General features: G+C 39.6%; 1 protein-coding gene across 1 annotated transcript in view; it reads right to left on the bottom strand.

The window, feature by feature from the left end:
- Window positions 1–616: 616 nt before the first annotated feature.
- The window catches only part of snta1 (syntrophin alpha 1), a 30,309-nt gene continuing 3,203 nt past the window's right edge, over window positions 617–27,722 (bottom strand). The window contains exons 2-8 of the mRNA XM_022769594.1: window positions 24,013–24,198; window positions 6,525–6,717; window positions 6,018–6,207; window positions 5,570–5,700; window positions 4,894–5,090; window positions 3,058–3,245; window positions 617–2,220 (exon numbers count right to left, since the gene is read on the bottom strand). Coding sequence (XP_022625315.1) covers window positions 2,128–2,220; window positions 3,058–3,245; window positions 4,894–5,090; window positions 5,570–5,700; window positions 6,018–6,207; window positions 6,525–6,717; window positions 24,013–24,198 — 1,178 coding nt within the window. The 3' untranslated portion in view covers window positions 617–2,127. The remainder of the gene's footprint in view (window positions 2,221–3,057; window positions 3,246–4,893; window positions 5,091–5,569; window positions 5,701–6,017; window positions 6,208–6,524; window positions 6,718–24,012; window positions 24,199–27,722) is intronic.

Below are 27,722 nucleotides of genomic sequence, written 5' to 3' on the forward strand. Positions count from 1 at the left end.
CTTCCGACTGCCTGACAGCTATGCTTGTTTTCCTGCTCCGGTACAGCGTCAAGCTTGCGAAGGTGGCTCGAATCTATCATCTTCTTGTTCAAGATCGGATTCAAACTAATGAGGCAGAGCCGACGCCATTAGCTACAACCGCTTATTTACACCTGCATGAAGGAGCAAGACATGGGCGCAACATGTAGTTTCCGGGAAGCTGACCAATCAGAACACACTGGGCTCTGATTGGTCAGGGAGGGAGGCCTTGAAGAGCCCTGAGGTCTAACAAAGCCTTTCAGACAGAAGTTGAATAAAATACAGTACAAGATGTAAACTATAATGTCTTTCTGTAAGCATGTAAATCTATTTTTGTAGACACCAAGAATAAAATTATTAACGCTAAAAATGGCCATAATATGTCTTCTTTAAGGTACCAGTAAAACAATTTGAAATTCAACGTGTTAATTCAATTCTTTAATATGTATGATATATAATTTAATATCTAAACTAAGTGTAAATATGATCTGTATTTTCAGTCAAGCCTCAATCTTCAGTAACGCAAACTAAGGTGATATTTATGCAATAAAACACATTCAACATAAACAATAAAAGTTAACAAAGTTTATTACGTTTATATACAAACAACCCTGCAAGGCACACCTTTGTTTAAATAAGAATATACAATACATTTTATTCTTGAAAGCAAACATGTTTTAGTTTTGAAATATATATTAATACAAGTCTGTTTAGTGTTGGACAGAGAGAGAAGGCCCCAAGTTGTGGATATTCAGCTGACACAAATAATAAAGAAAAAAGATCAAACACTTCATGATGTAAACAGCTTAACATCTTTCATATGGTATTTATATTAACTTAATTAAATGTTGGACACATTGTGTAAAATGCACCCGCAGTGGTCTAGGATGAAGCCTGTTTCTCCTCTCTGGTGACTAAGTTACAAAGAAAAACACATAGCACTATAAAATAGGTTTATTTAGGAGCTAAACTCAGTATTTTACTTGAAAGCTTATCCATACAGAAGATGCTTAGCTGGACTGGCACTCTTTCAGCCAACTGTTTGCCATCAATCAATAAATGATGATGTGACAACCTTTGTTGATAAGAATCCATAAACTCAAGAGCTCTTGTTTTCTACTTTACATGGGCTGAAATCGAATTAAACTGCAGAGTCACACTGTCTGACTAAGGCCATCCAGACACAAGGTTTTATCTAATTTATTGGTTAAGCTAAAACACAATAAAAAAAAAAAAAGACTTATAATATCAAATCTGTTAGTCCTTTCTCTTTGTTAGGCCATGGATTATAAGCATGCTTAAAACAGGGGAAGGAGAGAAACAGAGAGGAATATAAAATAAGGAGTTGTTCAGCTACAATGAAAGATATATTTGATTTGCCATTTGCAAATTGTCTTAACAAAAAGCATGAAGCTTCTTTCATGAACATTCAGGGTAGAGGCAACTCAAGCATCCACATAAACAGCATATTGTTACAGTCGTATTCTGTACATTGTTCAGTACAGACTGTTGATCATGTAGTGATCAGTCATGTCATCCTGTCACTCCGCTGAAGCTGCCTTCAGAAAGAAATGCTTGTCCAACATCAATCAGGACATTTGTGTAATAACTTTTTTATGACTGTTCATGGCACATAAAGCAAAGATTGAAAGATGAAAGAATGCTCATGACAAAGGCCCACTGTGACTCATCTAACAAAACAAAACTGAACAATGGGACGAAAAATAAAATCAAATGGTTGAAAAAACATTAAGATGCAAGCTGTCATAATCATACAGTTTGCCATCACAAAGTGTCATGACCTACCATGACAGATTCAACAGATGTCAGATCCCTTAAGTGGCTGCTGATTTATGCCATCTGTAAAGCCTCTCTTACCATACAACTACAAGTTCAACAAAGGTCCATCAATGCTGCAGTTTTCTCTTCATTCCACTAGACCAGGAGACGCCTGACCAGAGATGATACATTTAGAGGCCCAGGAAATCTGTAAAGAAGTGGTTAGTGAGAATCTTTTCCTGGGCCCCATCGTCTGGTGTGTTTCAGTCCTCTGGGCTGTGTGTTTTATTGAATATTCCTATTGTTGATGTTCCGGAAAGTTGGCCATTATCATGCCAGGAGGCCAAGTCGCTTGACTTTTGCAGATAGGAAAGAGTGGATGATGAAGACTATGGTCTTAGGGCAACAGTGGAGGTCCAGTTGCTGAAAGAAGAGAGACATAGGGAGCAGATATAATACTGATTATAATTTCCAAATATGAATACATATACAGACGGGTGACAAATTAAAAGAAAATACAATATAAAGTGTCTTCGTAAGGTGTTGGGCCACCACGAGCCATCAGAACAGCTTCACTGTGACTTGGCATTGATTCTACAAGTGTCTGGAACTCTACTGGAGGGATGAACACCAATTTTCCAAAAGATATTCTCTCATTTGGTGTTTTGATGATGGTGGTGAAGAGTGCTGTCTATCATGTCAGCCCAAAATCTCCCATAGGTGTTCAGTTAAGTTGAGATCTGGTGACTATGAAGGCCATAGATATATGGTTCTAATCATTCTCATACTCATGAAACGATTATGAATCTATGGATGGGGGGATTTTCAGATTTTTACTTTCATTGGTCACCTGTCTGTATATATACAAAACAAACAGGTCAATACATTTAAATACTGTTGAAACTGCTCAAATCTGTATGTAAGCAGAAAGTTTGTTTTATGACTTTAGGAATATAGTTTGAGAAAATAATCTTAACACAAGGTCCACTTACTGCATGTTTGTAGTAAATTCAATTGCATCTTATGGACTTTATCAGCAGATGGAGTTTGCTCATTTGTCACAAAGATGGCTCAGTTGTTGCCTCAGGTGGAGATTACTCAGAGTTGCCCATTTCCATGACAACTGAGCAAACTCCATTTTCTGGGTTTAAGCTAATTTTGACATATTCAGTATAACAGCTCAAATTTATGGTGGTGATAACTTAACAATATTAAAAACGCTAGATAATGAGAAAGTCCAATGGAAAAAAAGTTACTTACAATCTCAGCCTCAGGGCCTCCGAAGTCAAGGAACATCATGCGAACTCCATCATCTGAGGACATTCTTAGGCGCTCGAAGGGCTGCTGGAGGAGAATACTTTTCCTGACACCCATCTCTTCTGTGAATAACGTGAAGCCATCATCGATGTGCACTCCCAGGGTACACTCCTTTCCATTCCAACTACAGGCTGCCAGCATAAAAAAAAAAAACACATGGGTTACATAGAGGCAGCACAAAGAAGGGCACTGTCATGAATCGACAGTGCCCAGCTGAGGTCGTTCACAAATGAATCCAGATTTATACTGCATACTTCTTGTGTGAGCTCTGTGTTACAGTACTGATACAGAGCCCAGACTTCTTGGCTGTATCCTGTGAATGTGGGATATTAATGCACTGAGAGGGAAAAAAAGTTTGATTTAAATAATGAATCAAACAATAATACTGTCAAGAAAACAGAATAGATCTAAATCTTAGTTAATCCTGATACTGAAATGAAGCCATTTCATATTATTGAAAAAAGTTTCTGCACCAACTCATGCTACCAGCAGAGGGCATTGTATTACTACACTCTACTGCATGTGAACTGGTGCCTGTCTCACACAGCAAGATTACTAAATTTCTAGAACTAACCTTACAGAATAAAATGAGAACATGGAAGTAAAAAGAGCTGTTGTGTGTTTTACTCAGTGCAGACATGGGCTTATAAGACATGATATGGCTGTGCTTGAAAGAAAAAAATGTTGTCTTCTCTCAAGCTCTTCATAAAAATCAAATTCAAAAAGCTTCTAAAACCCACTTGAAATCTTTTATAAACACACAGCCAGAAGAAACATTTTGCAAAACAGTTACAAAATCATTGTGTAAAGAACAATAAATCATAACTTCTAAATCTGCGTTGTGAGACAGGCCCCTATTATGTATTGAAGTGTTTGTATGTGTCTGCTGAATAGAAACCAAGAGCACAAGCTGCAATTGTTTAGATGAGAACACTTTTTTATATTTATAGATATAACTGAGAGTTAGAGAGTTAGCATTATAGATGGAGAAATCAGGGTCTTGTAATTCTCATCAGGCATTTTGTATTACATGACCTTTGAAAAAAAAAAAAAAACATTTATCAGTGCAATAAAATAGGATTAGTCACTTTAAAAGACCTGTCAATCAATTTGAGAGTGGCAGCAGACACAAGTCAGCCTTTTGGCAGTGGGACTACACTATTCATATTTAGATCATGGCTTTTACCTTAACAGAGCGATCTTTGGTGATTAAAAGTGATTTTTCTAACCATTCTCTTTTGGAGGAGTTGTATAAAGAAATATAAAGAAATAATATTCTCCTTACATAACATTTACTTAGTTAAAATGTGCTGCTGTTGCAGGTATTGTAATTTTTTTTATAGTTATTATGGATTAATTATGTTTAGAACATTATGTGCTTTTTTTCAAATTCTCATCATAAATTCACAGGACCTTACTCTGACCTCCAATTAGAGATAGCTACTGCAACTGCAACTGCATTGCTGGCATCTCAACAGAATCCTCTCTTGTGTACGATAACGAGTGAATGGTCATTATGTCGCATAAAACATTCATCAAAAGCATCTCGCAGTACCAAGAGCGGATAAATATTTTCCAGGGCTGACCCTGGATGCTAGTGAAACCCTGAATCCTGGTTGTGCCATCTTCGACATCGGCAACACTCAAAGACAATCAGTTATTTGGTTTGGCATTATTTCTGGCCCTACGAAAGTTCCGAACAAAATTTGAATTGTACGTGGAGGGACTGGGCCACAGGCATAGAGAGAGAACTGGAAGTCAAAGAATCTATATCTGTACCTGTGGTGACCTCTTTAATGAGCTCAGCAGCATTGTGGCAGCCCTCCACCAGCAGATGAGTCCAGGTGGACAGCTCCTTGGCAGAATCCACCCTGAACACGTGGGTCTCCACACCTTGCTTGGTGCCCGAACGCAGGCCAAATGACAGCTCTGAGTCTAAGAGAGGAGAACTTTTTCCAGGGCCAGAGTGGACCAGTCTAAAGGAGAGAGGAAGTATGAGAAAAACATGGATGAGAAAGAAGGTAATTCAAATTTATAGAAAAGAATGGGGCCAGAAGAGCAAATGAAAGAGTGTTGCAGAGGTGAAAAGTGAGATGTGGAGTGCATAAGAGAGAAAGAAGAGAGGAAAAACCTATGACTCATAGGTTCTGTTTCCACCAATGTCTTCCAACTGGATATGATGATATATGGCAAAATCTCCAATAGTCTGGTTATGGAAAGAGGAAGCATGTGTTCTTTCACCGGGCCAAAATAAGCCATGGGGATGGGGAGGACTGTTAAATCAAAACTGGGCTGTTCAGGGTGGAGGATAGATCTACGGAGCTTCTGAAATACCAATGTTGTAATGTGAATGTGTTTTTCCAAAACAGAGACAAGCAGAGAGAGCACAACTGTGTTAGTATCTGCTACTGTATATGGTGTATGTGCGTATATAAAGACACTTATGCATGTGAACCTGGTAGTGATGAGCGGGTGACTCTTGGTGGGGCTGCTGAGGCTCTCTTTGCTCTCAGGCAAGGAGGGATACAGGAGCAGGTCTTTGTCAGTCAACACAGCCAGTACTGGTCTTTCTGGACCATGAGCCACCTGCACACATGGATATTTGGAACAAATGAAAATTCATTCATGATTTTCATACATGGCACATGGCAGTCAATAAGTGCTAGTGGATATCAGCTGGTCCCAGTCAAGAATCCAGAATCAGGCAGTTGACATGACCATATATGGACCTGTGCTTTTTGTATTTCTGTGTATGCACTCAAGAAAAACTGTTTATAGCTCAGCAAGACCTAAAACAGGCAGAGCACCATCAAAACACTAAAAATAAGATTTAAAAACACAAAACATAAAATACTGTACAAAGTCTTGCTGTATACAAGCTGTATGGCAGTATTCTTGCATACCTGCTCTGTAATCCAGCCCAGATGTTTCACCTCCATGCCAGGCTGCATACTCTTCATCTCCTCCTTCACTCGTGGTAAAAGGTTGGCAGCGCCAGCCTGGATTCCATTGTACCAGGACTGGGCCATGGCCGGGTCTCTTGCCCGCAGGAACACAGAGTTCTTTCTGTTGGATGAAATTACCTCGAAATACCTGGCACATGAGATGAGAGAAAGAAAGAGAGCGTAGAAATGGGGGAGACAAAAAGGAGGTGGAAAAAAAAGGGGCAAGTTAGAGAGGTAAAAGACACATGGCAAACAGAGAAAAGCTTGAGGGTGAAGAGGAAGTTTCAGATATTAAAGAGAACTTGTGAACAAGATGTCCCTCAAGAAGTAGAGGTCCCTTTTACAATATTCTCTCTAAACCATTATGTCATTTTCAGGTTGAGGTCTATCAGATTTTTTTTTTTCCATAAATGTATGAACTGAACCAAGTATTATGTAAAGCAGCTGACTTCTCACATGTAGTACCTGTTTTCTGTGTCCGGAGGGCACTGTTTTCGTGACACCTGACACATCTTCAGCGGGATGCTGCGAGGCTCCTTCACCTCAGGGGAGAGCTCAGTGCCCCTCTGAGGTGTGGAGGGGGGAGAGTCCCATGGGAGGGCGGCCCCAGGGGACCCCGAGCTTTTAAAGAAGGCCGACATCTCCTTGATGTACTTCACTGGAGCAGAGGCAGAGTGAGAGCGTGTGAGAGAAAGAATTAGATAAGGAGGAAAGGCAGACAAGAAGACAGAGGAGGGAGAGGAAAGGAATTATGGGATATGAATATGGAGCCTCCGGCTTCAGAAATGAGTTGAAAACTGCAGCAGCACTTTAGAACAGCTTCAAAAAGGAGCAGAAATTCATCTGTGATGAATTTTCTGTCACTTAGGTGATTTCTCAGCAGTTATACAAAGCACATCATACTCTTTTATAAAGAAAAAAAACATTTCCTTACATAGCATATATAACCTGGTGTATTTTGTATTCTATTCCTATGAAAAAGAAAGAATGGCTATGATTGTATGATTTACACATCTGTAGCTAATTTATTGTGATTTAGTGAACACAAAAGAGTTTTTTCTTTCTTGATGATTTTATATTTGTTGCATGTGGGTGATTCTGGAATGAGTGAGCATATCTTGAGCAGCAGCTGGAAGCACAGAGTGGATGTGATTTCCTCCAGCTGTGAGAATTCACAACCTTCAGAGTCTTATTTATAATCTAACTAAATAGTGTTAAAATTGTTTTGACTTGTGTACTCTTGATTGAATCTGTTTTTCCTCCAATAACAACCATCTATCCACTATGAGTCAATTCGGTGATTACAACTCAGGATTGACTGTTCTGTAGTGTATAACTGAAAAAGAGGTATCTGTACATCCATTACACCATTTTCCAATGTGATACTTTTTGTACCCCATGGTTATATTATTGTATTCAATATTTATTATATAAAGTCCTTGTAATTTAGAAAATAATCGTCAACAGATTATTTCTGTTCTTATTTTCTTTCCACATAAATACAATGGACCCATATTATTTCATGACTTGTGTGTAATATTACCCAATAACTTTTTATAAAAGAAAAAAGAAATGTATACATAATATTTTGTTCCATCAAAATGACATTACTGTACCATATCCAGTATCCAAGTGGCCCATAATTTAAAAAATAGACGATTTTTATTAGATAGCAACATTAGACAGAGATGATAGGAAATATGGGAGGGAGGCAGATTCAAACTGAAGCTGTGGCCCATGGTTGGTATTCCAACCCCTCAGCCATGGGCCTCCCATAATTACACATTTTTTTGTGGGCAATAATCTAGTGTAATTGAAGTGTTTCAAAATTAATTATGATTATAGCCTTATCTCTGTACATTTGTTTTTTAAATGCACAGTTCTTGCCAGTCACACCTACGAACATACATACCTACACACACACACACACACACACACACACACACACACACACACACACACACACACACACACACACACACACACACACACACACACACACACACACACACACACAAACCCCATGGCCTCAGCTCTAGTCCAGTAGGCTGTGGTATGGGTTTGGCAGAAGTAGCCACTGCTGAAGTAAAAATAGCCCAGAGGACATGGTGAGGCATGAGGCATGAGGCTGAAGGCTGAAGGTAGAGCTCTGGTTTCACTGGGGAAGTGTGAAGTGCTCTTCTTGCACAGTACAAGAGGCATGTAGCCAGAGGGTAAGTAGGAGAGTCACAGCACAGGACAACAGGAGCGAGGGGGGGCTTCCACCATTCCCAAAATATTGCTCCAGCAAGTCAGCCAGTAATTTTGTTAAACATCAAGCAGGACATGGATGTGGTCAGTCCTCATATTTTATTTCACCACAAATGGCGTCCCTTGTAATTCAGATTTTAATTCTTCTCTTCTATCAGGAAGTGGCAGAGTGACTCACTGAGAGGGGGTCAAAAGTTATGGAAGGGTCCGTCTTTTAGCAGGAATACTGAGCACCTCTAACAAAGCTCCTCACTCACTGTAAAACTGCTTTCAGACATTTAATCTGTAAGGCTGCTTGAGTCATTTGCCAGTTTAAGTGATGGCTTTTAGCTTTCACACATACATACGTCTCTGTTGCTGAAAAAGTTCATGTTGACCCTGTTAAAAAGGCCATGACTGCTACAGATGCAATGTTCACACAACTGGAAAGAGGCATCGCAGGAAGTTATGTATGATGAGCAAGACGAGAGATTGTTCACTTGTTATCTCATTATTGACACAGGGGGGACAATAGCTGTCAAATTTCATTGCCATACCACACCATCTCCAGCCATTCTTATAAAGGTAATGCATCACATTTGGAAGCAAAAGTGTCCCACTTCAGAATCCTTTCTGTTGTCAAAAACACAAAGTTAGTGTGACTTTTCCCACTAATTTGGAATGATTGGTTCCAAGGCTATATGCAGAAATGTAAATGTGAGAGCATCATAAAACTGTGTGCTTTTAATGGCAAACTGCATTTATGAGAGAAATGTTCAAAATGTTGAAGAAATGTTACGTGGGTCTTAAGTGAGCAAATTGCCAGAGAAAGACGCCAGAGAGAAATGTTTATGGAGAAAATGACTCAGGTTCTTTTTCCAAACATGATTCCGACATTTAAAACTGGCAGAGCATTTAGGGATTACAGTACATGTCTGAAGGGGGCTTAAGTTGCTGTGGAAAAGGGCATGACCTAAATGCTGAAAACTATAAACATACAGCAACTCTCTGAGTCAGCGCAATCTTCGTTGTCTTCCTCTCTGCATCTATTTGTCTTTTCAAAACTCTTATTCTTTCTCAATACTATTGTCCAGGATCTCTAATCTGTCTGTCTATAATCCCCCCCCCCCTCTTTTTTCCCCTCAGATATTAGGTCAAAGCTACAGCTCTCTCACCATTTAAGGTTTTTCTCTCAAATCTATATTAAAAAAAAAAAATCACAAAAGAGATTGACTTTTTTCCCCACTTTGGATTAAAGGCATTGATAATGTCTGCCTCACATAGTCTCTCTCTCTCTCTCTCTCTCTCTCTCTCTCTCTCTCTCTCTCTGTCACACACAGACATTCACTCACATACACTCATTGCTGGTTTAACTGCATCCTTTTCATGTCTGGTCTACCAGCATTGTTTCCTGGGACACACATTTACGACACACAAACAGTATGGGTTTAATGCAAATGCTTGCTCAAACACTCGCATGATTAAGTACACATGCAAGTACACACACGAGCACACAAGGTAATGCATATCGAAACGAGTGGGCAGTGGTATGGTACTGACTTTGTGTCTGCAGCACAGACTACTGAAAGCTGGCTCAGATTTGTACTCTCCTTTTAGTTTACTTTTTAGTTCTGCCAATTTAATTAGGTAAAATTCTATGATGGCTGCTTGTGTTTCAACAACATTTAACATTTGCGAATTTGGGAAGTTTGGACAAAGACAAGGGTTGTATAGAATGGCATGTTTATATTTCTATATTTTTAAGAGCCAGGGAAAATAAAGTTTGTTTCGTACTCGAGCAAAACTGTTTCATATTTGCACCAGTTTCCAACATTTTAAGCTGCCCTACAGGCATCCCTGTAGGGTATAAGACCTGAGTGTAAAATCACTCTGAGTTACCAGTTTTTTGGATCTATGCTCATCATGTTATGTTTTGTGTGTCTCTGTGAGGTTGCTAGCATACAAACTCACAACCGACTCACTAATGCAACTGAAGTATAAAAGTTTATTTCTCGTATTCGTGGTAGAGACTTTCACTTGTATACCTCGCCTCATTTGCACTATGCAAATCACCTCAATGAACCAAGAAAGATGTGCATCTGTAGACAAAACCAGACATACTGGGTATGTGTAGACTGGGAACACGTATCAAGCAGTGAGAAACTAATGTATACCAGCTACAGCTTTGAAGTAGCTGTCAACTTGCATACGTAATGTTTCATGGAAATGAGCTTCTGTCCATTTGTTCATGTGCCAACCCATTGATGTTTGTACCATGGGGTAGCCAACTGCTTCCTTGTTGCTGGACCAAGGCCATTCAAAATTGATGTGGTCAATCTCAACATGGCAGGCTAGGCCGCAAGACCGGGAACGGAAATGGGATTGCCTAAATTATTGTTTCAAGTGGAAGCCATCATAAAAGATCTCCCAAACCCTGCAACTATACTGAAGATGAAGGAGCTGCAGGATTTCTCAAACTCGTCCACTTGTGGGCGGCAGCGTAGGTCAGCCAGACAGGTAAAGACTGCCCCTTCAGTGAAAAGTTATCTGTATGTGTTAAGGATGTCTCAATCATGCAACTAGCACTACACTTCTTATAATAAAAGCTTCTCAAACTTTGTTGAAGAAAGTCAGAGCGCAAGCATGGCTGTAGGTGCTAAAATCTGGCACATAAACAGTTCTATTCTCAGTGGTCATTAATCTTTATTATGTAAGCCTGAGTTTATGTCTGTGTTTCATGCTGCACAAACTGCAGAACAGAACAGGCTGGGAGAAAACACTAATTATAGCAGGTATAAGGAGATGTATATTTTGGAAAGAGGCTTTACTATTTTCGAAAAAGCAATGTGGAAATGATCGTATTAGTGTTTCCCAGATTAGAAATGTCAGGCATTGGCTGTAGCCCCACATAACAAATCAGACGAGATAGCTTTCAAACAGGGTGATGAATGAAAAGGAGAAGGGGGAGAGGAAAGGGGAATTGAAGCGGGAGGAGGAAAAGAATGAACATGGAAAAGAGAGACTGGAAGAAAAAGAAGATTGAGAGTAAGAAAAAAGAATAAGAGAGTGAGACAGGCAGGCAACACAGAGATACCGAACATGCAGCTGAGCTAAGCCAGAAATGTTGCCATGAGTACCAGTGGCGGCACATTCAATACAGAGCTAAAATTAGCTGAGATGGCACTGTTATTACTTTAGCTTATCTGGCAGCCAGTGAAACTACTTTTGTACTGTGTGTGTGTGTGTGTGTGTGTGTGTGTGTGTGTGTGTGTGTGTGTGTGTGTGTGTGTGTGTGTGTGTGTGTGTGTGTGTGTGTGTATATGAGGAGTTTCTTTGCTTCTTCTGCAGAATCCACCGCTAAGCTTTTCCTGCTAAAGTCTTTACATTGAACCTCACAAATCCTGACCAGACATTTTCAGCCAATTCAGTTTTGACACAATTCACTTAACTGGTTGTTTGAAAAGCTTTTTCTCTTCCAGTTCCCTGGAAAGTCCAAATTTCTAAAGCACAAGTTTAAATTTTCAAACTGTGCTCAGCCAATACTCACTGATTACCTATGCAATATTAATCTATCCCCTCTGCTTCTCTCTCTCTCTCTCACACACACACACACACACACACACACACACACACACACGTCACACACACACACAGCACACACCACACACACCACACACACAACACAACACACACCACAACACAACACCACACCACCCACACCACAACCAGCACCACAGCCACACACACACTGTAGAAACAATTCTCAAAACCCTCAAACCATCAGGTATCCAATCAGAAAAACAGCATATTAACAAGTTTGGCAGTCATTAACATGCCTCTTGACTTGGGTGGTAAAAAAGTGGCATTGGCTTGTCAGAGACTAAACCCCCCACCCCACCCCGGCACTGGTTACCGTGGGAGCAGCTGGAATGTCATTGGCCAGTCAGCGACCTCAGAAGCATGCTGTTGGCTCTGTAAACCATGTCAGGCAAACAATGTCCCAATGTTACACCACCAACGAGGAAAGATATCTTAGGGCAAAACAGTGTCATAAATAACTGCAAAATACGAGGAACACTTGCTGTTTCCATTCAATGCATTAGGTTAATCGAGGTAAAAGGGGAAAAAAATGTCATTACTGAGCCCACTTAATAAGCATGCCAATCAAATCAGATGATGTAGGAAAAGGGGAATTTTATGTTTTCGAGCAGTTAGGATGTGGATTGTGCAAAAGAGGATGCAAAAACATATCATAAACATAAGATGTTACTTATATTTGACAGATTTAGCAACAAAATTAAGCATTCAAACAGGAACACATAAAAAGTACAAGCATGGGCAGTGTCATCCACCATATACATGATGTTCAGACTAATTTAGAAATGATCACCACCAGAGAACATGGACAAGTTTACTTTGTGTAAAATGTCCCGCTCAGTAGATATGACCCCATTTTTTGGCCACTTTGGGGCAGTCCAATATCCCCGCTCCATGTAGCTCTGCTTTGGTCTCCACCAAATGGTGAGAAAATGTTTATCCAGCTAGTAGCTAGCTTTGTCTTTTTTCTGTCTGATACTTAGCAGGTGGTGTAGATTTGGTTCATTAGAGCTTTTTCTTTTCTATGTGTGGAAATGACACTTATGAGTAGCTAGAGTAAACCAAAACAGTAACGTTGTGGGCTGTAAAACCAAAACACTGAGCTGTAAGAAGCTAAAAAGCTTCATCGAGTCAGGTGTTAATTCAATTACCTTACACATTACACATAAGTAATTTTATTGATTGTTATTCTACTGATTATAGCAGGGATTCTTGTAAAAATTCAGATTGATTAATATCACTATTAATCCTCAAAAATTTAGTACCAAAATTGTGTGAACATAACAAATAAAAAAAGAAGAGCATGCCCTTGCCTCATTTTAGCTACCTCTGCAAGTTTATTAATAAATGTTGGGTTCATGTTTGCCCCAGTGTTTTGCTGATTAATGTTTGTCTCTTTCTGGCAGTGTCAGTCAGCCAGAGAAGATTTCGCCTGTTCTGAATGATTTAGATAGGTTCATCGTTCCTATAGCCCATCTCATTAAAATCATGGATACATGCCAACATCGTGGGGTGTAAGGTGTGGTATGAGAGAGGCCGAGAGAGAGAGGGCAGAGCTTACTAAATCAAACTTTTAAACTAATTCACATACTGCCAAAGCACAGATTTGATTACTCTGCATAGTGTGTCAGGAGAGTTAATTATCCTAATTCAACAAAGTGAAAGTGAAGGAAACTTGAACAGGATCTGGCAGAGAACAAGAACAGAGTGAAAGGGAGGTTCGGCTGCAGACATTATCACTTCACTTTCCATTTTTTTTTTTTTCCTATCTTCTGTCTGGAGATCAGTTTCCTGCCTGAAATGCAAAGAAACTTAATTTCCTATTTATAGGTACAAGTATATACACTCAGTGTGATTCAAAGCAGTCGCTTGCTGTGTGACTTATAAGCCTAATTTGCAATTCATTTTCATTCGTAATAAGACAAATGGAAGTGATGTAAACATCTGCTTCTCAATTTCAAACAGCAATGGCCTTTCAAAGAAAACAACTCACCAGTACTGTGTGCAAATGTATCTATGGAATCCTTAGTAGACATGTTGAAAATTCAGTGGTAAACATTATCAGCAAATAACACATTTAGGTTAGGTGGTGCATCATCAGTTTTTATAGAAGAGTCATTCGTTTTTTATTTAGTTGTGGTTTTGTGCATATATGTATTTATGTGTATGCTACATATTAAGTAATTCATTCTGAATAAAGGCTGCATAGTGTCCGATGCCATTACCCTACTCCCTCCATCCTCAATATGCACATTCTGCACAATACTGTGAGATGGTTCAGTGGAGTCTAAGCCTGTAATGAAGTGAAAGAGTGGCACAAAGACTGGGCCACCAATTTATCATGGGCCCCAGATCAGGGCAGTGGGGTTCAGAGGGGGCCTGTTAAGCAAACTTGACGCCACAGAGGGAGAAAGGTCTGAGGCAGAGTTGTGATTTAATAAAGCTATGTTATTTTGCGGGTTAATCCATTCCCTGACTGAGTCTAAGCACAATGTCCTTACGGGCCAGCAGCTCTGAAGGAGAAGGAACCAAACTTTGTGTGCAGAGGGTTAGAGGTTCTAGAGCAGGGTTACACTCAGAGACTCGGGACAGAAACAGCTACAGTACACCAGACTAAAGCAGGAGATGAATGGTGTGGACAGTAATTATTCTCTGATTACATCCAATAACAAGCTTTGATTTAAAAATGCACACTGTAAATTGACTTTGTTTCTCATTCTTATCTGTTTCTATAAGTTTTAAGAGAGTAATGCATAGTGGCAGTGATTTTGCAACACTGCAAAAAATATTTGTTTATTTACTTTTCATGAAAATTAAGCCTGCAATTCAGCATTGCTATTACTGTGCAAATACTCTTAGTTATTTTTTCCATACATAAACAGCACTGTGCACTGTGTAGAGGGGAGCAAGACTATGCTGACATGATACCACACTATCTAATATATGTGCCATTACTGTGGATTATTCCAAATAACTTGGGTTAGAAAGGAGCACATTAAGTCTGCAGCAAAAAAGTAAAAAAGGTAGGCTTTTCTGAGAGATAGCTGCATTTTTGAGTGTTTATTTTAAAGAACTGGAGCACCAGATGGGTGGGATATATTCCTCAGAAAGTGCCAGATACTTTGTCAGTAACGGCACATACCTTCCTGTGTCCTGGGAAAACCCACACCTAAATGAGCTAAAACAAAAAAGTACTTCCAAGTATGACTTTGTCCAGATCTGGGGTATATGTAGGAATCTTAAAGTGAAAATTTTTCAACCTGGAAAGAAGTCCAGTGCAGGCAAAATGAGGAGGCAACATCAACTTATCTATGACAGTGTAAAGAAAAGTACAAGGGACCACATGCTCCAATGGTGGTCCCACCAGAAATGTATTCTTTCTCCAAGTCAGTATTATTTTTAAATGAAACAAACATAATATATAATATATAATATAGAAGGCACATCAAATGTGCAGTGGTGAAATGTAAGCAGCATAAATAAATAGCAGCTAAAAGAAATTTTATCTCCAAATGAGGTTACCCTGGATCAGTGAAGGTTAACTAAAACACCAAACTGAACTGAATTTCATTTTGTTACCAATTAACTCAGACTACATGGACTTTGCACTACACCATTCTACAAAACAATTCTATATCTAGATAATGGTACATCTGAAATTGAGAGAGACCTTTATCACTTTACTGTTAAACAAATCACTTGAAAAGATTTTTTTAAATAAAGGCTATCAGAGCAGAGGAGAAGAGAGCATTGAGAACAAAGATCCAATAGGTAGTAAGAAACCGGAGAGATGTGGCTGAGGGATTCAGTCAGGCTACAGGGGAAAGGTTTATTTTCAAAGTTATAATTATTCTGTCACAGGAGCGAGAGCCAGAAAGTTTTAATCAGTACATGCATGTCATTGGCACAACTGTTCGGAAGTTTAGGCAGTTATGACATCACTCAGCTTCCATAAAGCAGAGCTAAAATACCACCTCACTACTGAAACGTATCTCAAATCATACATGCAGTTCCAGTATCAACATTGGGTGGGTTCATGTTTTTAGACCTTCATAGACATACAGTGGGGTTCAAAAGTCTGAGACCACTTGGTCTCACTGACTTCGATCTGAAAACCATGAATCTTGAGCAGACAGAAAAATCTAATTGAGAATCAGATCACATAGTCAAACATGTGTGTATTAATTCTGCTCAGGCTCATGAGTGAACCAACCCTGTTTGATTTCACATGGTCCACACTGGAGCATTGACACATGTGCTTTTCAACTGGCTATTCAATTTGACAGGCAAGTCAAAATCGAGAAAAAGATGAAAAATAATAAAAGGGTATGTCCAACCAAGGACTGCAAATTGGTTTTATAGCACTGCAACATTGTTTAATTGACTCTACTTTTGCACATGTTTTAAGAGAGGTGGCAGTGAATGGTGTCAGCACAGCAAGAAATGTGGCAAAGACAGCAGACTGAGGCTGTGTGGCAGAGGACACACCACTGACTGTACCAGTCCAGCATGACAAGCTATCCAGCCATTGTTTGGGACACCAACAGTATGAGAAATTCATTAATCCTGACTCAGAGGAGAGGACAAAAAGAGAGGATTCTCATGCTGCAGACAACAACATCCTACAACAGAGCAACTGATTGAGAAGAACCAAGAATAACAGCAGATCTTAGGATGTTTGAAAAATCAGACTCCTCCTGTCTCCCAGCAAAAGACTGACATTTTTTTTCTAAAATTCTCAGACTGGTACAGGCATTCCTTGAGAAGCAAGGGACACAGGATGGACAAACAAAAGGGCTACTGGAAAGAACACTCCAAACCCGAGGGGCCATTCTGCTGCTGCTGCTGCTGCTGCTGCCGCCTCCACTAACCAGATGAATACATGTTAACTAAGACATTGAAACATCAACTCTCACATCTCTGACTGGGCTGATGCAGCTTTGGGCAAAATACACCCACCTGAGAATTTGCAGTTGCCAACTGTGGATTAAGAAAATGTCACTTGCCTCCCTGACTACTTGCCAGGCAGGGGACACAGGCCATCCTATGGATCAACAGAAGTAAGAAGTATGTATAATATGTATACATGAGCTCAGTCTATTTTCAGATTACATTATGTGTCAATAGCCAGCAGGACTACTGTGTCACAATAAGGAGCTTTAAATCTTACACCCCAAAGTCATTATATTCCATAAATCACTCACTTAACCAGACTTGAAACGGTACAGGAATATAGGACAGGAGTATACATCTGTGCTGGCCTTGCTTAAAGACACAATTTGGTATGTATCTTCTTATGAGGGGCTATATCCACACGTCCTTGAAGAGCTTCATTTGTAGATAGGAAATGCGATTTCAGCCTTCAAAGCAAAATGTCACTAACTGCTAGCCTGCAGTCTTCGGCCTTCTGATGCAGTGTTCATCCTTGTATTAATAGGCCACACAGTACAACTTTAATATTATGATCATCATCTTCAGTGACTCCCTACATAACCAAAACTACAAGTGGGTGATACTGTTTAACATGCGGCGCCATGATGTAGTTGCAAATCAACACACAACTTGTATCTGTTGCATGTAAGTAATACAAATGAAGTCAGTAAAAGGAAGTGATGCAGGGAGGAGCATGAGCCGTGTGCATGTGTGTGTGTCAGAGAGAAAGAGACAGAGAGAGAGATTAGGTTTGGAGTGAGCTCTTGTAGAGAACGCTGACAAAGCATCCTTCCACTCATCATAGACACAAATGAACCTCTTCAAATTCAATCTCACCTCAGGCACTCCTGAAAGACATTCCTGCTTGTTCATATTGAATTTTCACATTCTGACAGTTTTAAAGTACGTATTAATGCACTTAGGTCTAGAGGAGATGATATAGTCAATGTAGTCACATTTATTAAATACAATCAAAAGTGCAACCATTGGGTGAGTGGCCACTGGGACTTCATATTACAAGATGTAATGAAACTCATTCAAAGAATAGCCTGCATAACAGCCATGATCTGAACAGCATGGCAACACATGGCTCAACAAAGCCTGTCTCTAATGGTTATGTTTTGGTCATTGGGACATGTGATACTGTGAAGCCAATGTGACTACAAATAAAGAACCGACGTGAACACTTATTTCTACAAGGTGTTGGTGTGTGTGCATCAAGCAGTATGTTTACATGCACAAACTATTACAGTTTTTCATCTTGTTCCAAAAAAGACAATATTCCCACTTAGCTGTTTCCATGGCTAAAATTAATATTGCATTAATATTCCTCTTTACATGTAGTCGTTCATACTCCGATAAACATGAAATTCTCCCCCGTGATGTACATGTGCAAGTCTTTCATAATGTTGAAGACAGGTGTCCAATCACAAAGCACAGTCCAATTAGGTGGTGCTGTCGTCCATCTTGAAAATGTACTACACCTTTCAGGATCTGCAGCGCAGATGAAGGTGACAGAACCACCTGACGCTGCTTTGAGACTGGTCTCTCTCTCTCTCTCTCTTTCTTTTTTTTTTTTTTTTTACAAATACAAATCTTTTCTACACATACACAAACTTGAATTTCTCATGCAGATTTATTTCACAGGTTTACAAAGGTTGATTTACAGCTACAAACTTTAGAAATATTTGTGGACATTACTTTAAATCAAAATCTTATTGACCCTAATTTTAGCCCATATCCTTCCACCATCACTGGCCATTAGTGCAGCGGTTAAAGATAAACTGAAAATAAATTTACTTAAGACACACCTTGAAACAAAGGTTTTGCTCAAGCAGCAAATTCTAAACATATCTGACAGTAAGAGTGATTAAAACATTGAATATGCTCACAGACTGAATGTTGTAGACCTACTTCACTGTTGTTCAAACTGCTATACATTCCTGTGAAATTCTACTTCTGTTACTGAATAAATACATGTACTCGTCAGCCGCAGTTAAATACATGTCTATAAGTTTTGTCTTAAACTAAACTGCCAGAGAGAATAACACTTTAACAGTCTTTTTAATTTTATTTTGGCTTCAAACATGACAGGCTCTTCCCAAGCGCACTAGACTTTGTACAAAGTCAATCAATAGCTCATGCTTACACACTGGACTACAGCCAACAGGGATGACACAAATCAGGAGACTTGATACAGCTAACAACATATGTCCAAAACACTTCTCCCTCCTAAAGGAAGCTCTAGACAAGGGAAAGCATGCAACCGTACAGCTTCCATAACTAAGCCTACTTAATCCGTGTGTGTGTGCGCTGAGCCTGAGCACAACTACCTTAATGAAAGGGACAGGGTAGAAAGAACCAGCAGTGTCCAGAAATGTCTTGGCAGAGTGAACTAGTTTCACTCCGTCCCCTCATTCTCTCTTGTGCAAACACACATTCGTACAGAGGCACAGAAAATTGTGTGCCTGTGGATATGCCAGTAAATTCTGATTAACCTTAGGCTGACATTAAGCTAATACCCTCATCAAGTATAAAAATTGACCTAAACTCATGGAACAAGACCGTCAAAATTTCTCGTGAGACCTGGGTCAAAATGTACTTTTTAAATTGTGTTTTTAGGAGCCAAGTGGGAAGACCTCCTCACATGGGCTAATATGAAATATTCTTAAACAATTTCAGTCTTTCAAGATTACAGAATCCGTACTATAAAATCTTATTCATGCTAATTAGAGATCAATTGCTTGAGCCTTCATTAAGGCACATCTGGGTGATCACATTATTTTTCTCACTCTGGTATTCAATTATGAAACACAGGATTGCATCTCATCAAGATCATGGATCTCAAAATCAGCTTCACCGGCTCAATCCCCTGGAACCTCTGTCATGATTATTTATTCGTTTGTGCTGGCTAAATTGTCCTGTCCATCGGTGACTGTCCTATATATGGGCCACATGAAACATGGACATGGGTGGGAGTTGGTATGGATGAACTACAACAGAAAGTCAGAAATAACTTTGGGGATTTTTTTGCTCTTTGTTTTCAGGAGTTCACCATTTATTGCAGCAGCTCATCTGTTCAGTCAGTAAGTGCCCTTTTGCTTGTCTATCACTTTTGATGAGAGAGCATTACATTCTTCTGCTGCACTACGAAACATGGTGTACCAACACTTCTACTCCTGAGATACATGGACAGCACTCACACATACGCACACTGACATCCAGCTGCTCATTATGAGTGAGTTCACATGCAGACACACTCTAACTGCCCCCACATTCACACTTAACTCGGTGTCTTGACCTGTACTCTGCAGCCCATTTATCCTTCCTCCCTGCGTCACATGTTGTGCGTGTGTGTACGTTTTCATGGATGTAAGTATGTGTAGTATGTGGTTGTATACTTACTTTGTGTGTGCGCTTTTCTGTCAGACCTTGGTTGCCCAGGGAACAGCTTTACCACTGAACTATCCCTACCCCCCACCATTTTCTTTCAAGCATGCACGCATGCGTGCACAGACACATACACACAAACTTACACACACAGTTTCTTAGCTCCTTGGTTTCTTCATACAGTAGTGGAATGAGCCCTGTCTTGGCAGGCAAGCAGGTGGCAATGATGGATGTGTTTTCAGTGAGAGTAGAATCCAAATTAAAATAGGGTAGAAGGCAGTGGGACAGTTCAGAGACCAGTGCTACGTCCCTCATCCAGTCTCTTTAGAGCTGCTTCATACATGACTGCAGTCTTTTAATTCTGTCCTCATTTCACATTCGTTCATTTTTGCCCCATAAAGCCCTGTCTAAGTATTTCATGACGTTCTCACACTCAACATTTTACAAAATTGATACATAAATCTCCCATTTATTGTGGCAGAAACTCCATGACTCTATAATAAAGGCACATTCAGGAGTGATAATAAGGTGTGTGTGACTGGAGAAATGTGGAGCTGTCCTATGAACCTCTCTTCTCCATCCTTCTCCCTTTATCCTCACACACACATATAGGTGGAGTAGATTTCACTCTATCAACACATACACACACCCACACATGCACACACACAGGTACACACACACACACACAGTGAGGCTGTAAAGGGAGGAAATGAAGGCAGGGGTTTTATGGTTTCATCTGGTCTCTTATATTTATCTGACCCTCTCATGTGTTTACTGTTCCTCTCACACATACACACACATTGATTATTCCATCACCATTTTGATGTAAGGTACAACAGAGGAAGAAGAACAGAGGAAGAGTATCCTATTGGGAGCATACACAATGGCCCTAATTTTTTTTTTTTAAGCAGACAGATTGACTTTGTATAAATTCTTATTTATGGTTTGAGGTTTGCAGGAAGATGAAGGTTTTACACACATCCACAATCACACCTAGGAGATGACCATTGCTGCCCCTTTTCTTCTGCTGTTGGCTGCTAAGCAACTGTGCGGGACATTAAATTCATATGATTTATTAATAATCTATAAAGTGAACAATGGAAAAACAATTTGGTGCCATATAAGCAAGGCTGGAAACTCTTGACCCTTATGAAAACCATCTAATAAGCGATTTCTAATGTTTTCATCTTATGCATGAAGATGATTTTGACCTTTTAGCCAGTGCAAACACACACTGAAAGAAATCTCTCGTATCCTGGAAAGCATTCTTCACTTTGATTATACTGCAGAGCTCGGCATTAATGCCTTGCATGTACCGCTGCAACAATAAAAATTGCATTAATCTAAGGTGAGCAGAAATCTATTCACTTGACTTCCAATGAAGTCAAAAAGGAAAAAAATCTGCCAATAGCACAACCAGGGTTCTATTGTAACTCCCTTAAAATGTTGTGAAAGTACTTATCTGACAGATTCAAGTATACTGTTCATATATTCAAGATGTTTTAATTTGATGGAGGCAGTTTCCCCTTGATCTCTGTCTTTGTTATGAATTTCACAGAGCGGTGAAAACTGCCTTGAGCACAGCAGTGGTGGCTTATTTGTTGCTGTGCACATGTAAGAAAAGACTACTCTGACCTTTAACACTGTAGTGATGCCAAGAAGGAGTTTGTTTCTGACTGTGTTTCTCAGGCTCTTGGTAAAATGCCAAAACGAAAATAAGCATTGCACTTGAACTTCATGTCATATGTATTCACATGATTTTTTACGATGTACAAACAGCCTTGAAATAAAATTTGAATCTTAAAAACTGCAGCTGGAAAGCTCAGAGCCCTGAAGTGTTGACCAAAAACTTTCATTCTTTATTTCCTCTGTTCCCTAAAAATACTCTAAAGTGTCTCGCAGCACAAGTGCGTCCCGTGGTCCTCCCATCTCCAGGTCAGACAGAGATTCACACACAAACACAAGCACAGGAATCACAGAGCATCAAAAAATACACACACACATGCACGTGCGCACACACACATCCAACGCTCTCCCATCAGCGAGCCTTCAAGCCTCTTTCCTCTCTTCACTCCTCTATCAGGTCCTCAGGGGTGGGAGGAAGGAAACCCATGAAATGATTCCTGACATGACGGATCACAGAGCCGCGCTGGTTGAGCCGTCTGATATCAACACTTTTCTGCCTGACTGTGGACAAGTAAGGCAGGGGGATTTGCAATGATTTCCCCTGGCTGTAGCTCCAGCTGTATCTGCTCCGCTGACTGAAGTTACTGACGCTAGCCCACTGTGCTAGCTCTCCCACAAAAATGCTGCCACACGGAAAACTGGTAACTCTGGTTTTAGTGTTCCCTATTTTTTACATTAATTTTCTCAAATGGAAAGTTCATGTAATTTTTCATGCACTGCGCAATTATTATTTCATACAACTTATTGAACCTGTTTAAAGCCAAATAATTATTAGTTTTTAAAATAAATAACTGCCAGTGTCTCTTTATCCTAGTTTCTGAGGAAAGTTTTGGACATACTAGGTTTTCATCTGGAAGCAAGCGTTGATAGCATCTATAATTTGAAGCCTCTGTTTGACACATATCACTGAACCCGACTGTTAGACTATGAGCAGAATCTCTCTTTCTCAAAACACACTCTCTTCGACACACAGAGAACATATAGAGCAACAGAAGGAATGATAAAAGTAAAACATAAAATGTGTCAAGCTTTATGGTTCCTGATAATATAAAACATATTCTCTTTGAGTGGTAACATCCTGTATAAATCATCACTCAGCCTTTGTCTTTTTAGTAACAAGTAGATTTACACCCAGTGACTCAAAGTCAGCTTGAAGATAGAAGCAGAATTTTTGTGATGCAATCAGTTGGCAAGAGGAAAGACCGTTTTTAATCCCTTTTCCCTGTCTTTATAACTGAAGATCAAATCACAGAATCACCATGCTGTTGCACACATGCACACAGACTGATACTTTTAGGCAAATGTGTGCACACAATCACTCATATACATGCACAAACACACCCAGCAACTGACTAAACTGTACAGCTGAGACAGAAAAGCACACAGAGATACACAGTACATTAGCTCTGAGGGAAGAAAAACACCTGCAAACACCTGCTGACTCCCCTGCAAACCTTCCTATGCACAGCAGGTCTTACCCCATATATTCTCCATTGTTCTCAGTTCCAACGTGAACTTAAAGTACTGTCTATGAGTGTTTGATGTTCAGGAAGACTGCTTATTAGCATGCTGTGGTGCTCAGAGGTGTGAGCCACAACAATATTCTTGAATTCTTGAGTCTCTGGATTTCTCTTGCTCTTTCAGTTCAACTCATTATTTGGATGTTTCCATGGAAGTCTGATCAAAGTATGATTTAATGGATTGTCTCTCTCAGCTCATCACGTGTGACCCCTTAAGGAAAAATATCAACCAAAGTGTTTGAGAAATGTATCAAAACATATCAAGGTATCAAAAGTTCCCATTGTTTCCATCTATATGTCTATTCGGAGCTGTGGAGTGTAGACAGAGTAGATGAAGTTTTTTTTATCTTTTTCATGACAGATAAGAATTTTGAGTATTATATTGTTAAAAAGACGTGTATGAAGTGGTTCTTTATCATGCAACAGAGATAGATGGGGCATATTTTAAAAGTGCGTCTTGTAGTTAACTCCCAGTCTCCCGTCACTCTGGAGAAAATCTTGTCAGCAAAGCAGAGACAAAATAGAAAGAAACACTGCACCTTACAAAGGAGAAAGATTTACTCTGGATTCCTTTTTTTTCTGAATGAAAAATATCTTACCTTCAAGGATGACTTCTTTGCCAGTTTTCTTCAGCGCTTGCACAGCTTCATCATGTGTGGCCTCCCGTAAGTCATAACCATTGACAGACAGTATGGCGTCACCAACATAAAGCGCCTCAGTCTGGTCAGCAGCCAGACCCTTAAAAATCTTGGAGATGAGGATTGGCATCTTGTTCTCCCTCCCTCCTGCATTACAAAGAGGAAAAAATGATGTTCATCTGTTTCATCTTATAATTGTCTTAAGAACCTGCTGTTTCATATTGTTGCATGTGTCTGGCAACAATAGACATTCACACTTACACAGTGCAAACATGACACTCAAACTTTTGACCCCTGATCAGCTTTACAAACAGCTTGGAATTAAGTTCTTAACCACTTACTGCATATATACAAGGTGCAAGTAGCTATGCTAAGAAAATACCACATGTACATAATTTAGCAACACAGTTGGGAAACTGAGAGGCTGGGTAGTAAAACAGCCTTGATGTTAAACCTATTTTGATACCAACCACTGCACTCCTCATATTTCAGCATTTAACTAAACTTTAGTCACTTAAACTGCTAAGTGAAGTTAAAAGAGCATACGAGGACAGACGCAAACAGCAGCGATTACCCTCATGTACTAACTTCTGCAGTTTCCCATCTCTTCCTCCCTTTCTCGCTCGTTAAGTGAAGGTCAGCTCAAAAGCTGATGGATCTGCCTCTTGCTGTGGGCTTCCACTCTTCATGAGAAATATCGTCATTAATATCAGCTGGCACTTGGACTCTGGCCTTCAGGCTTGTGAGAAATTATCCAAAAGAGGATTGCATTTAATTAATTCTAAATACATCTTCCACAGGTTGCTTCCTCTGGGTGATTCCTTGGGATTTAACACATGTATCTTCCTTTGGAGGCCACAGTGTAGTGCTCTTAATAAAGAAATACCAGGTTTGAGCTTACATGCTCATATTATGCATGTTGATCACATTTTAGATAGAGGGATTTAGCAGCTACTTGACCGCTCCATGGCATCAGATAGTTGTTTACTGCACCGCACTAAGTCTCTGGATCATGATGTGCTGATAAAATATTCAAAGTGGAGATGAGATGAAGAGAAACCTTCATAAATGCTGGTGGTGATGTCATCAATATATGGCATCAAAATTTTAATTACTCTGAATATCTGTCAAAATCATGAACTTGAATCACTTCTTTGAATCTTTAATAATTGCACTGGAAATAGGCACAGGGACATAAACAAAATTTGCATATTTTCCCATGACTGATAATGATTGTGGACACCCATAAAAAGAACTGAAAAAGCACGCCTCATGCAATCGAAGTGTACTAATACTGGACCGAATAAAGTGTCTATAGTGTGCGTACAGCTGTAGATACTATGACTGTCAGACGAGGTGAATTAATAAAAACAGCAAAGTTCCACGTAATCCACATTAAATACACTTTCTTTGTCAGTGTAATTATAAATGTCAGCATTTCCGCTATTTGTTACATTCATTCAGTCACAGTGGACTGCCAATAGTTTCAGTTTTTAGTGTTCATTTCCCATTGGAAACCAATTGTCATCACTGTTTCTTTAAACCATGACTTTTCCCCTACCGTAACCGTGTGTTTATTATTATAACCATGACAACAAAGGTCTCTCTAACTTTAATAAAGCGATCACTTTAGCCCAAACCACAATTTTTTCCTAAACCTAACCAAGTAGTTTTTATGCCTAAATGTAACCAAACCGTGACCATTCTATAACCTTAACCGTGTGTTTATTATAGTAACCATGATGACAAAGATCTGGTATATCTGTGATGTAGGCACTATTTCAGGAGGATAGTACAGTATAGTATATGGGTGTTTGGGTTGGAGGACTTGTTGGTACACTTGTGCAAAAGTAAAGTCTAAATGTTTTTTTTCACCAACATGAATGAATCACACATTTTACATGGATGACATTCAGTGACAGGAATTGCCATGCATATACATGAAGGTTATTCTAGATAGCTGTGTGGAAAACTAGGTTTGCTGCTCTGGCCACACACTGTACACATGAAGCACCCTCGGGAACAATAACAGTATCAAGGATAAAAAAAAAAAGATAACTCAAGGACATATGCAGTGATTACATGCCACGCCAATTCTGGAAGCTTTTTGGAGCCATTCATCTACCAGTATAAGAAACAGAAAAACATTAAAACTAAACACAGCCCACCACATTGCCAAACAAGAGCTGCCACAAAAATCATGTCACGGATTAGGCTTACAACCATAGCTGATGGATGTTGTATTTGTTGGCAAATAATTGTTCAGTATCTAACACAATTAACATGGAAACATATTAATATGTGTTTCTGAATGTCAATTCAAATAGTCTGTGTCCTGCTGACTCACCCCCATCCAAACTTTCCCAGCTGAGGATTAAATTTGAATACCTTCCAGGCAGTCACAAGTTGCCACTCTATCCTTTAGGTTACCTTTGCCCCCAATTTGCACCGCCATAGAAACTGCAGTGAATTACTGTGACCTCTATTCACTGTACTACTACCAATACACAAACCTCAGACTTATTAAATGTATCGCCAACAGCAATTATTCACTACTGGGTCTATTGGGCAGGACAGCTTCAGCTGAATTCAAGTATTTTTTAGAATTTACTGTAAAATAAGTAAATGATTTGCACTTAATTGAAGACTGAACATTTAAAAATGGCCCAAACAAAACTGCTGGAATGAAAACTCATAAGCAGAGTAGATGTAGAATCTTGCAGACTTCAACAATGACATGCCAGAGCAGGATATGGTCAGAGACCTCTCAGCCACATTAAAACTGACATCTCATGTACCAAACCCGTGCTAATGGAGTGATCACCACAGCACTCCCCACTTCACCAACTGCAGTTCTATGTCCTTTTACTTGATGAATGGTGGTAATCTATGCGAAGAATGTCCAGACTATTAAAAGTAAATGGTTGGACAAGAAGGAAAAGGACAGCCTTGTTTCTTTTTAGTTAGCCAGAGACTGATAGTGACACAGGTGTCAAAATGACATGGCATCAGCACCAAAAGTATGTAGGTACGTTGATAGCAGATGTTGAATCGATAAGGAGACAAAGTTGAAGACTTGATTTAAATGAAGAAGATTTTTTTCATTGTCTACTTCTACATATACATTAACCTTTATATCTCCTTTCAATTTCTCCTCCTTTCTTCACATACTTTCAGGTTCACTTCTAATCTCAAATACCTCTTATTCACATGTCTGCTGAGCAAACATCGTTGGCATATTGTAGGAGAAACACCGTCAATATGTCTGCCACTCTTACACAACCCTTAATCCTCCCATATTCCCTTCCCATCCCTGCCTTTCTTCCTCCAACTTTTCCTGTCAAACACAATTCAACACCCTCCAGCTGGCAGCCTGTCACTCATTTGACAGGAGGGTGGTGGTGGCGGAGGTGGGGTGGAACCACTGGAGCTACCGATGACAGGTAAATGAATGGTACTGGGTTATACAATACTGACATGTACCTAATTAGGTAGTTTTGTGCCAACAATGTGTTTGTGGTGATAATGCTCCTTTCAAAGGTTTCAGCATGATCAGCACTTGACTTCATCAAACTTCCTCAGCTGAGTTGCATGCGCTGCTAATGAACACTGCAACAAACAACACAAAACAAAAATGATTTAACACAAAACAAAATAATGTGGTTACATAT

The sequence above is a fragment of the Seriola dumerili genome, unplaced genomic scaffold (genome assembly GCF_002260705.1).
Source record: "Seriola dumerili isolate Sdu_G_001 unplaced genomic scaffold, Sdu_1.0 BDQW01004171.1, whole genome shotgun sequence".
NCBI classification, from domain to species: Eukaryota; Metazoa; Chordata; class Actinopteri; order Carangiformes; family Carangidae; genus Seriola; species Seriola dumerili.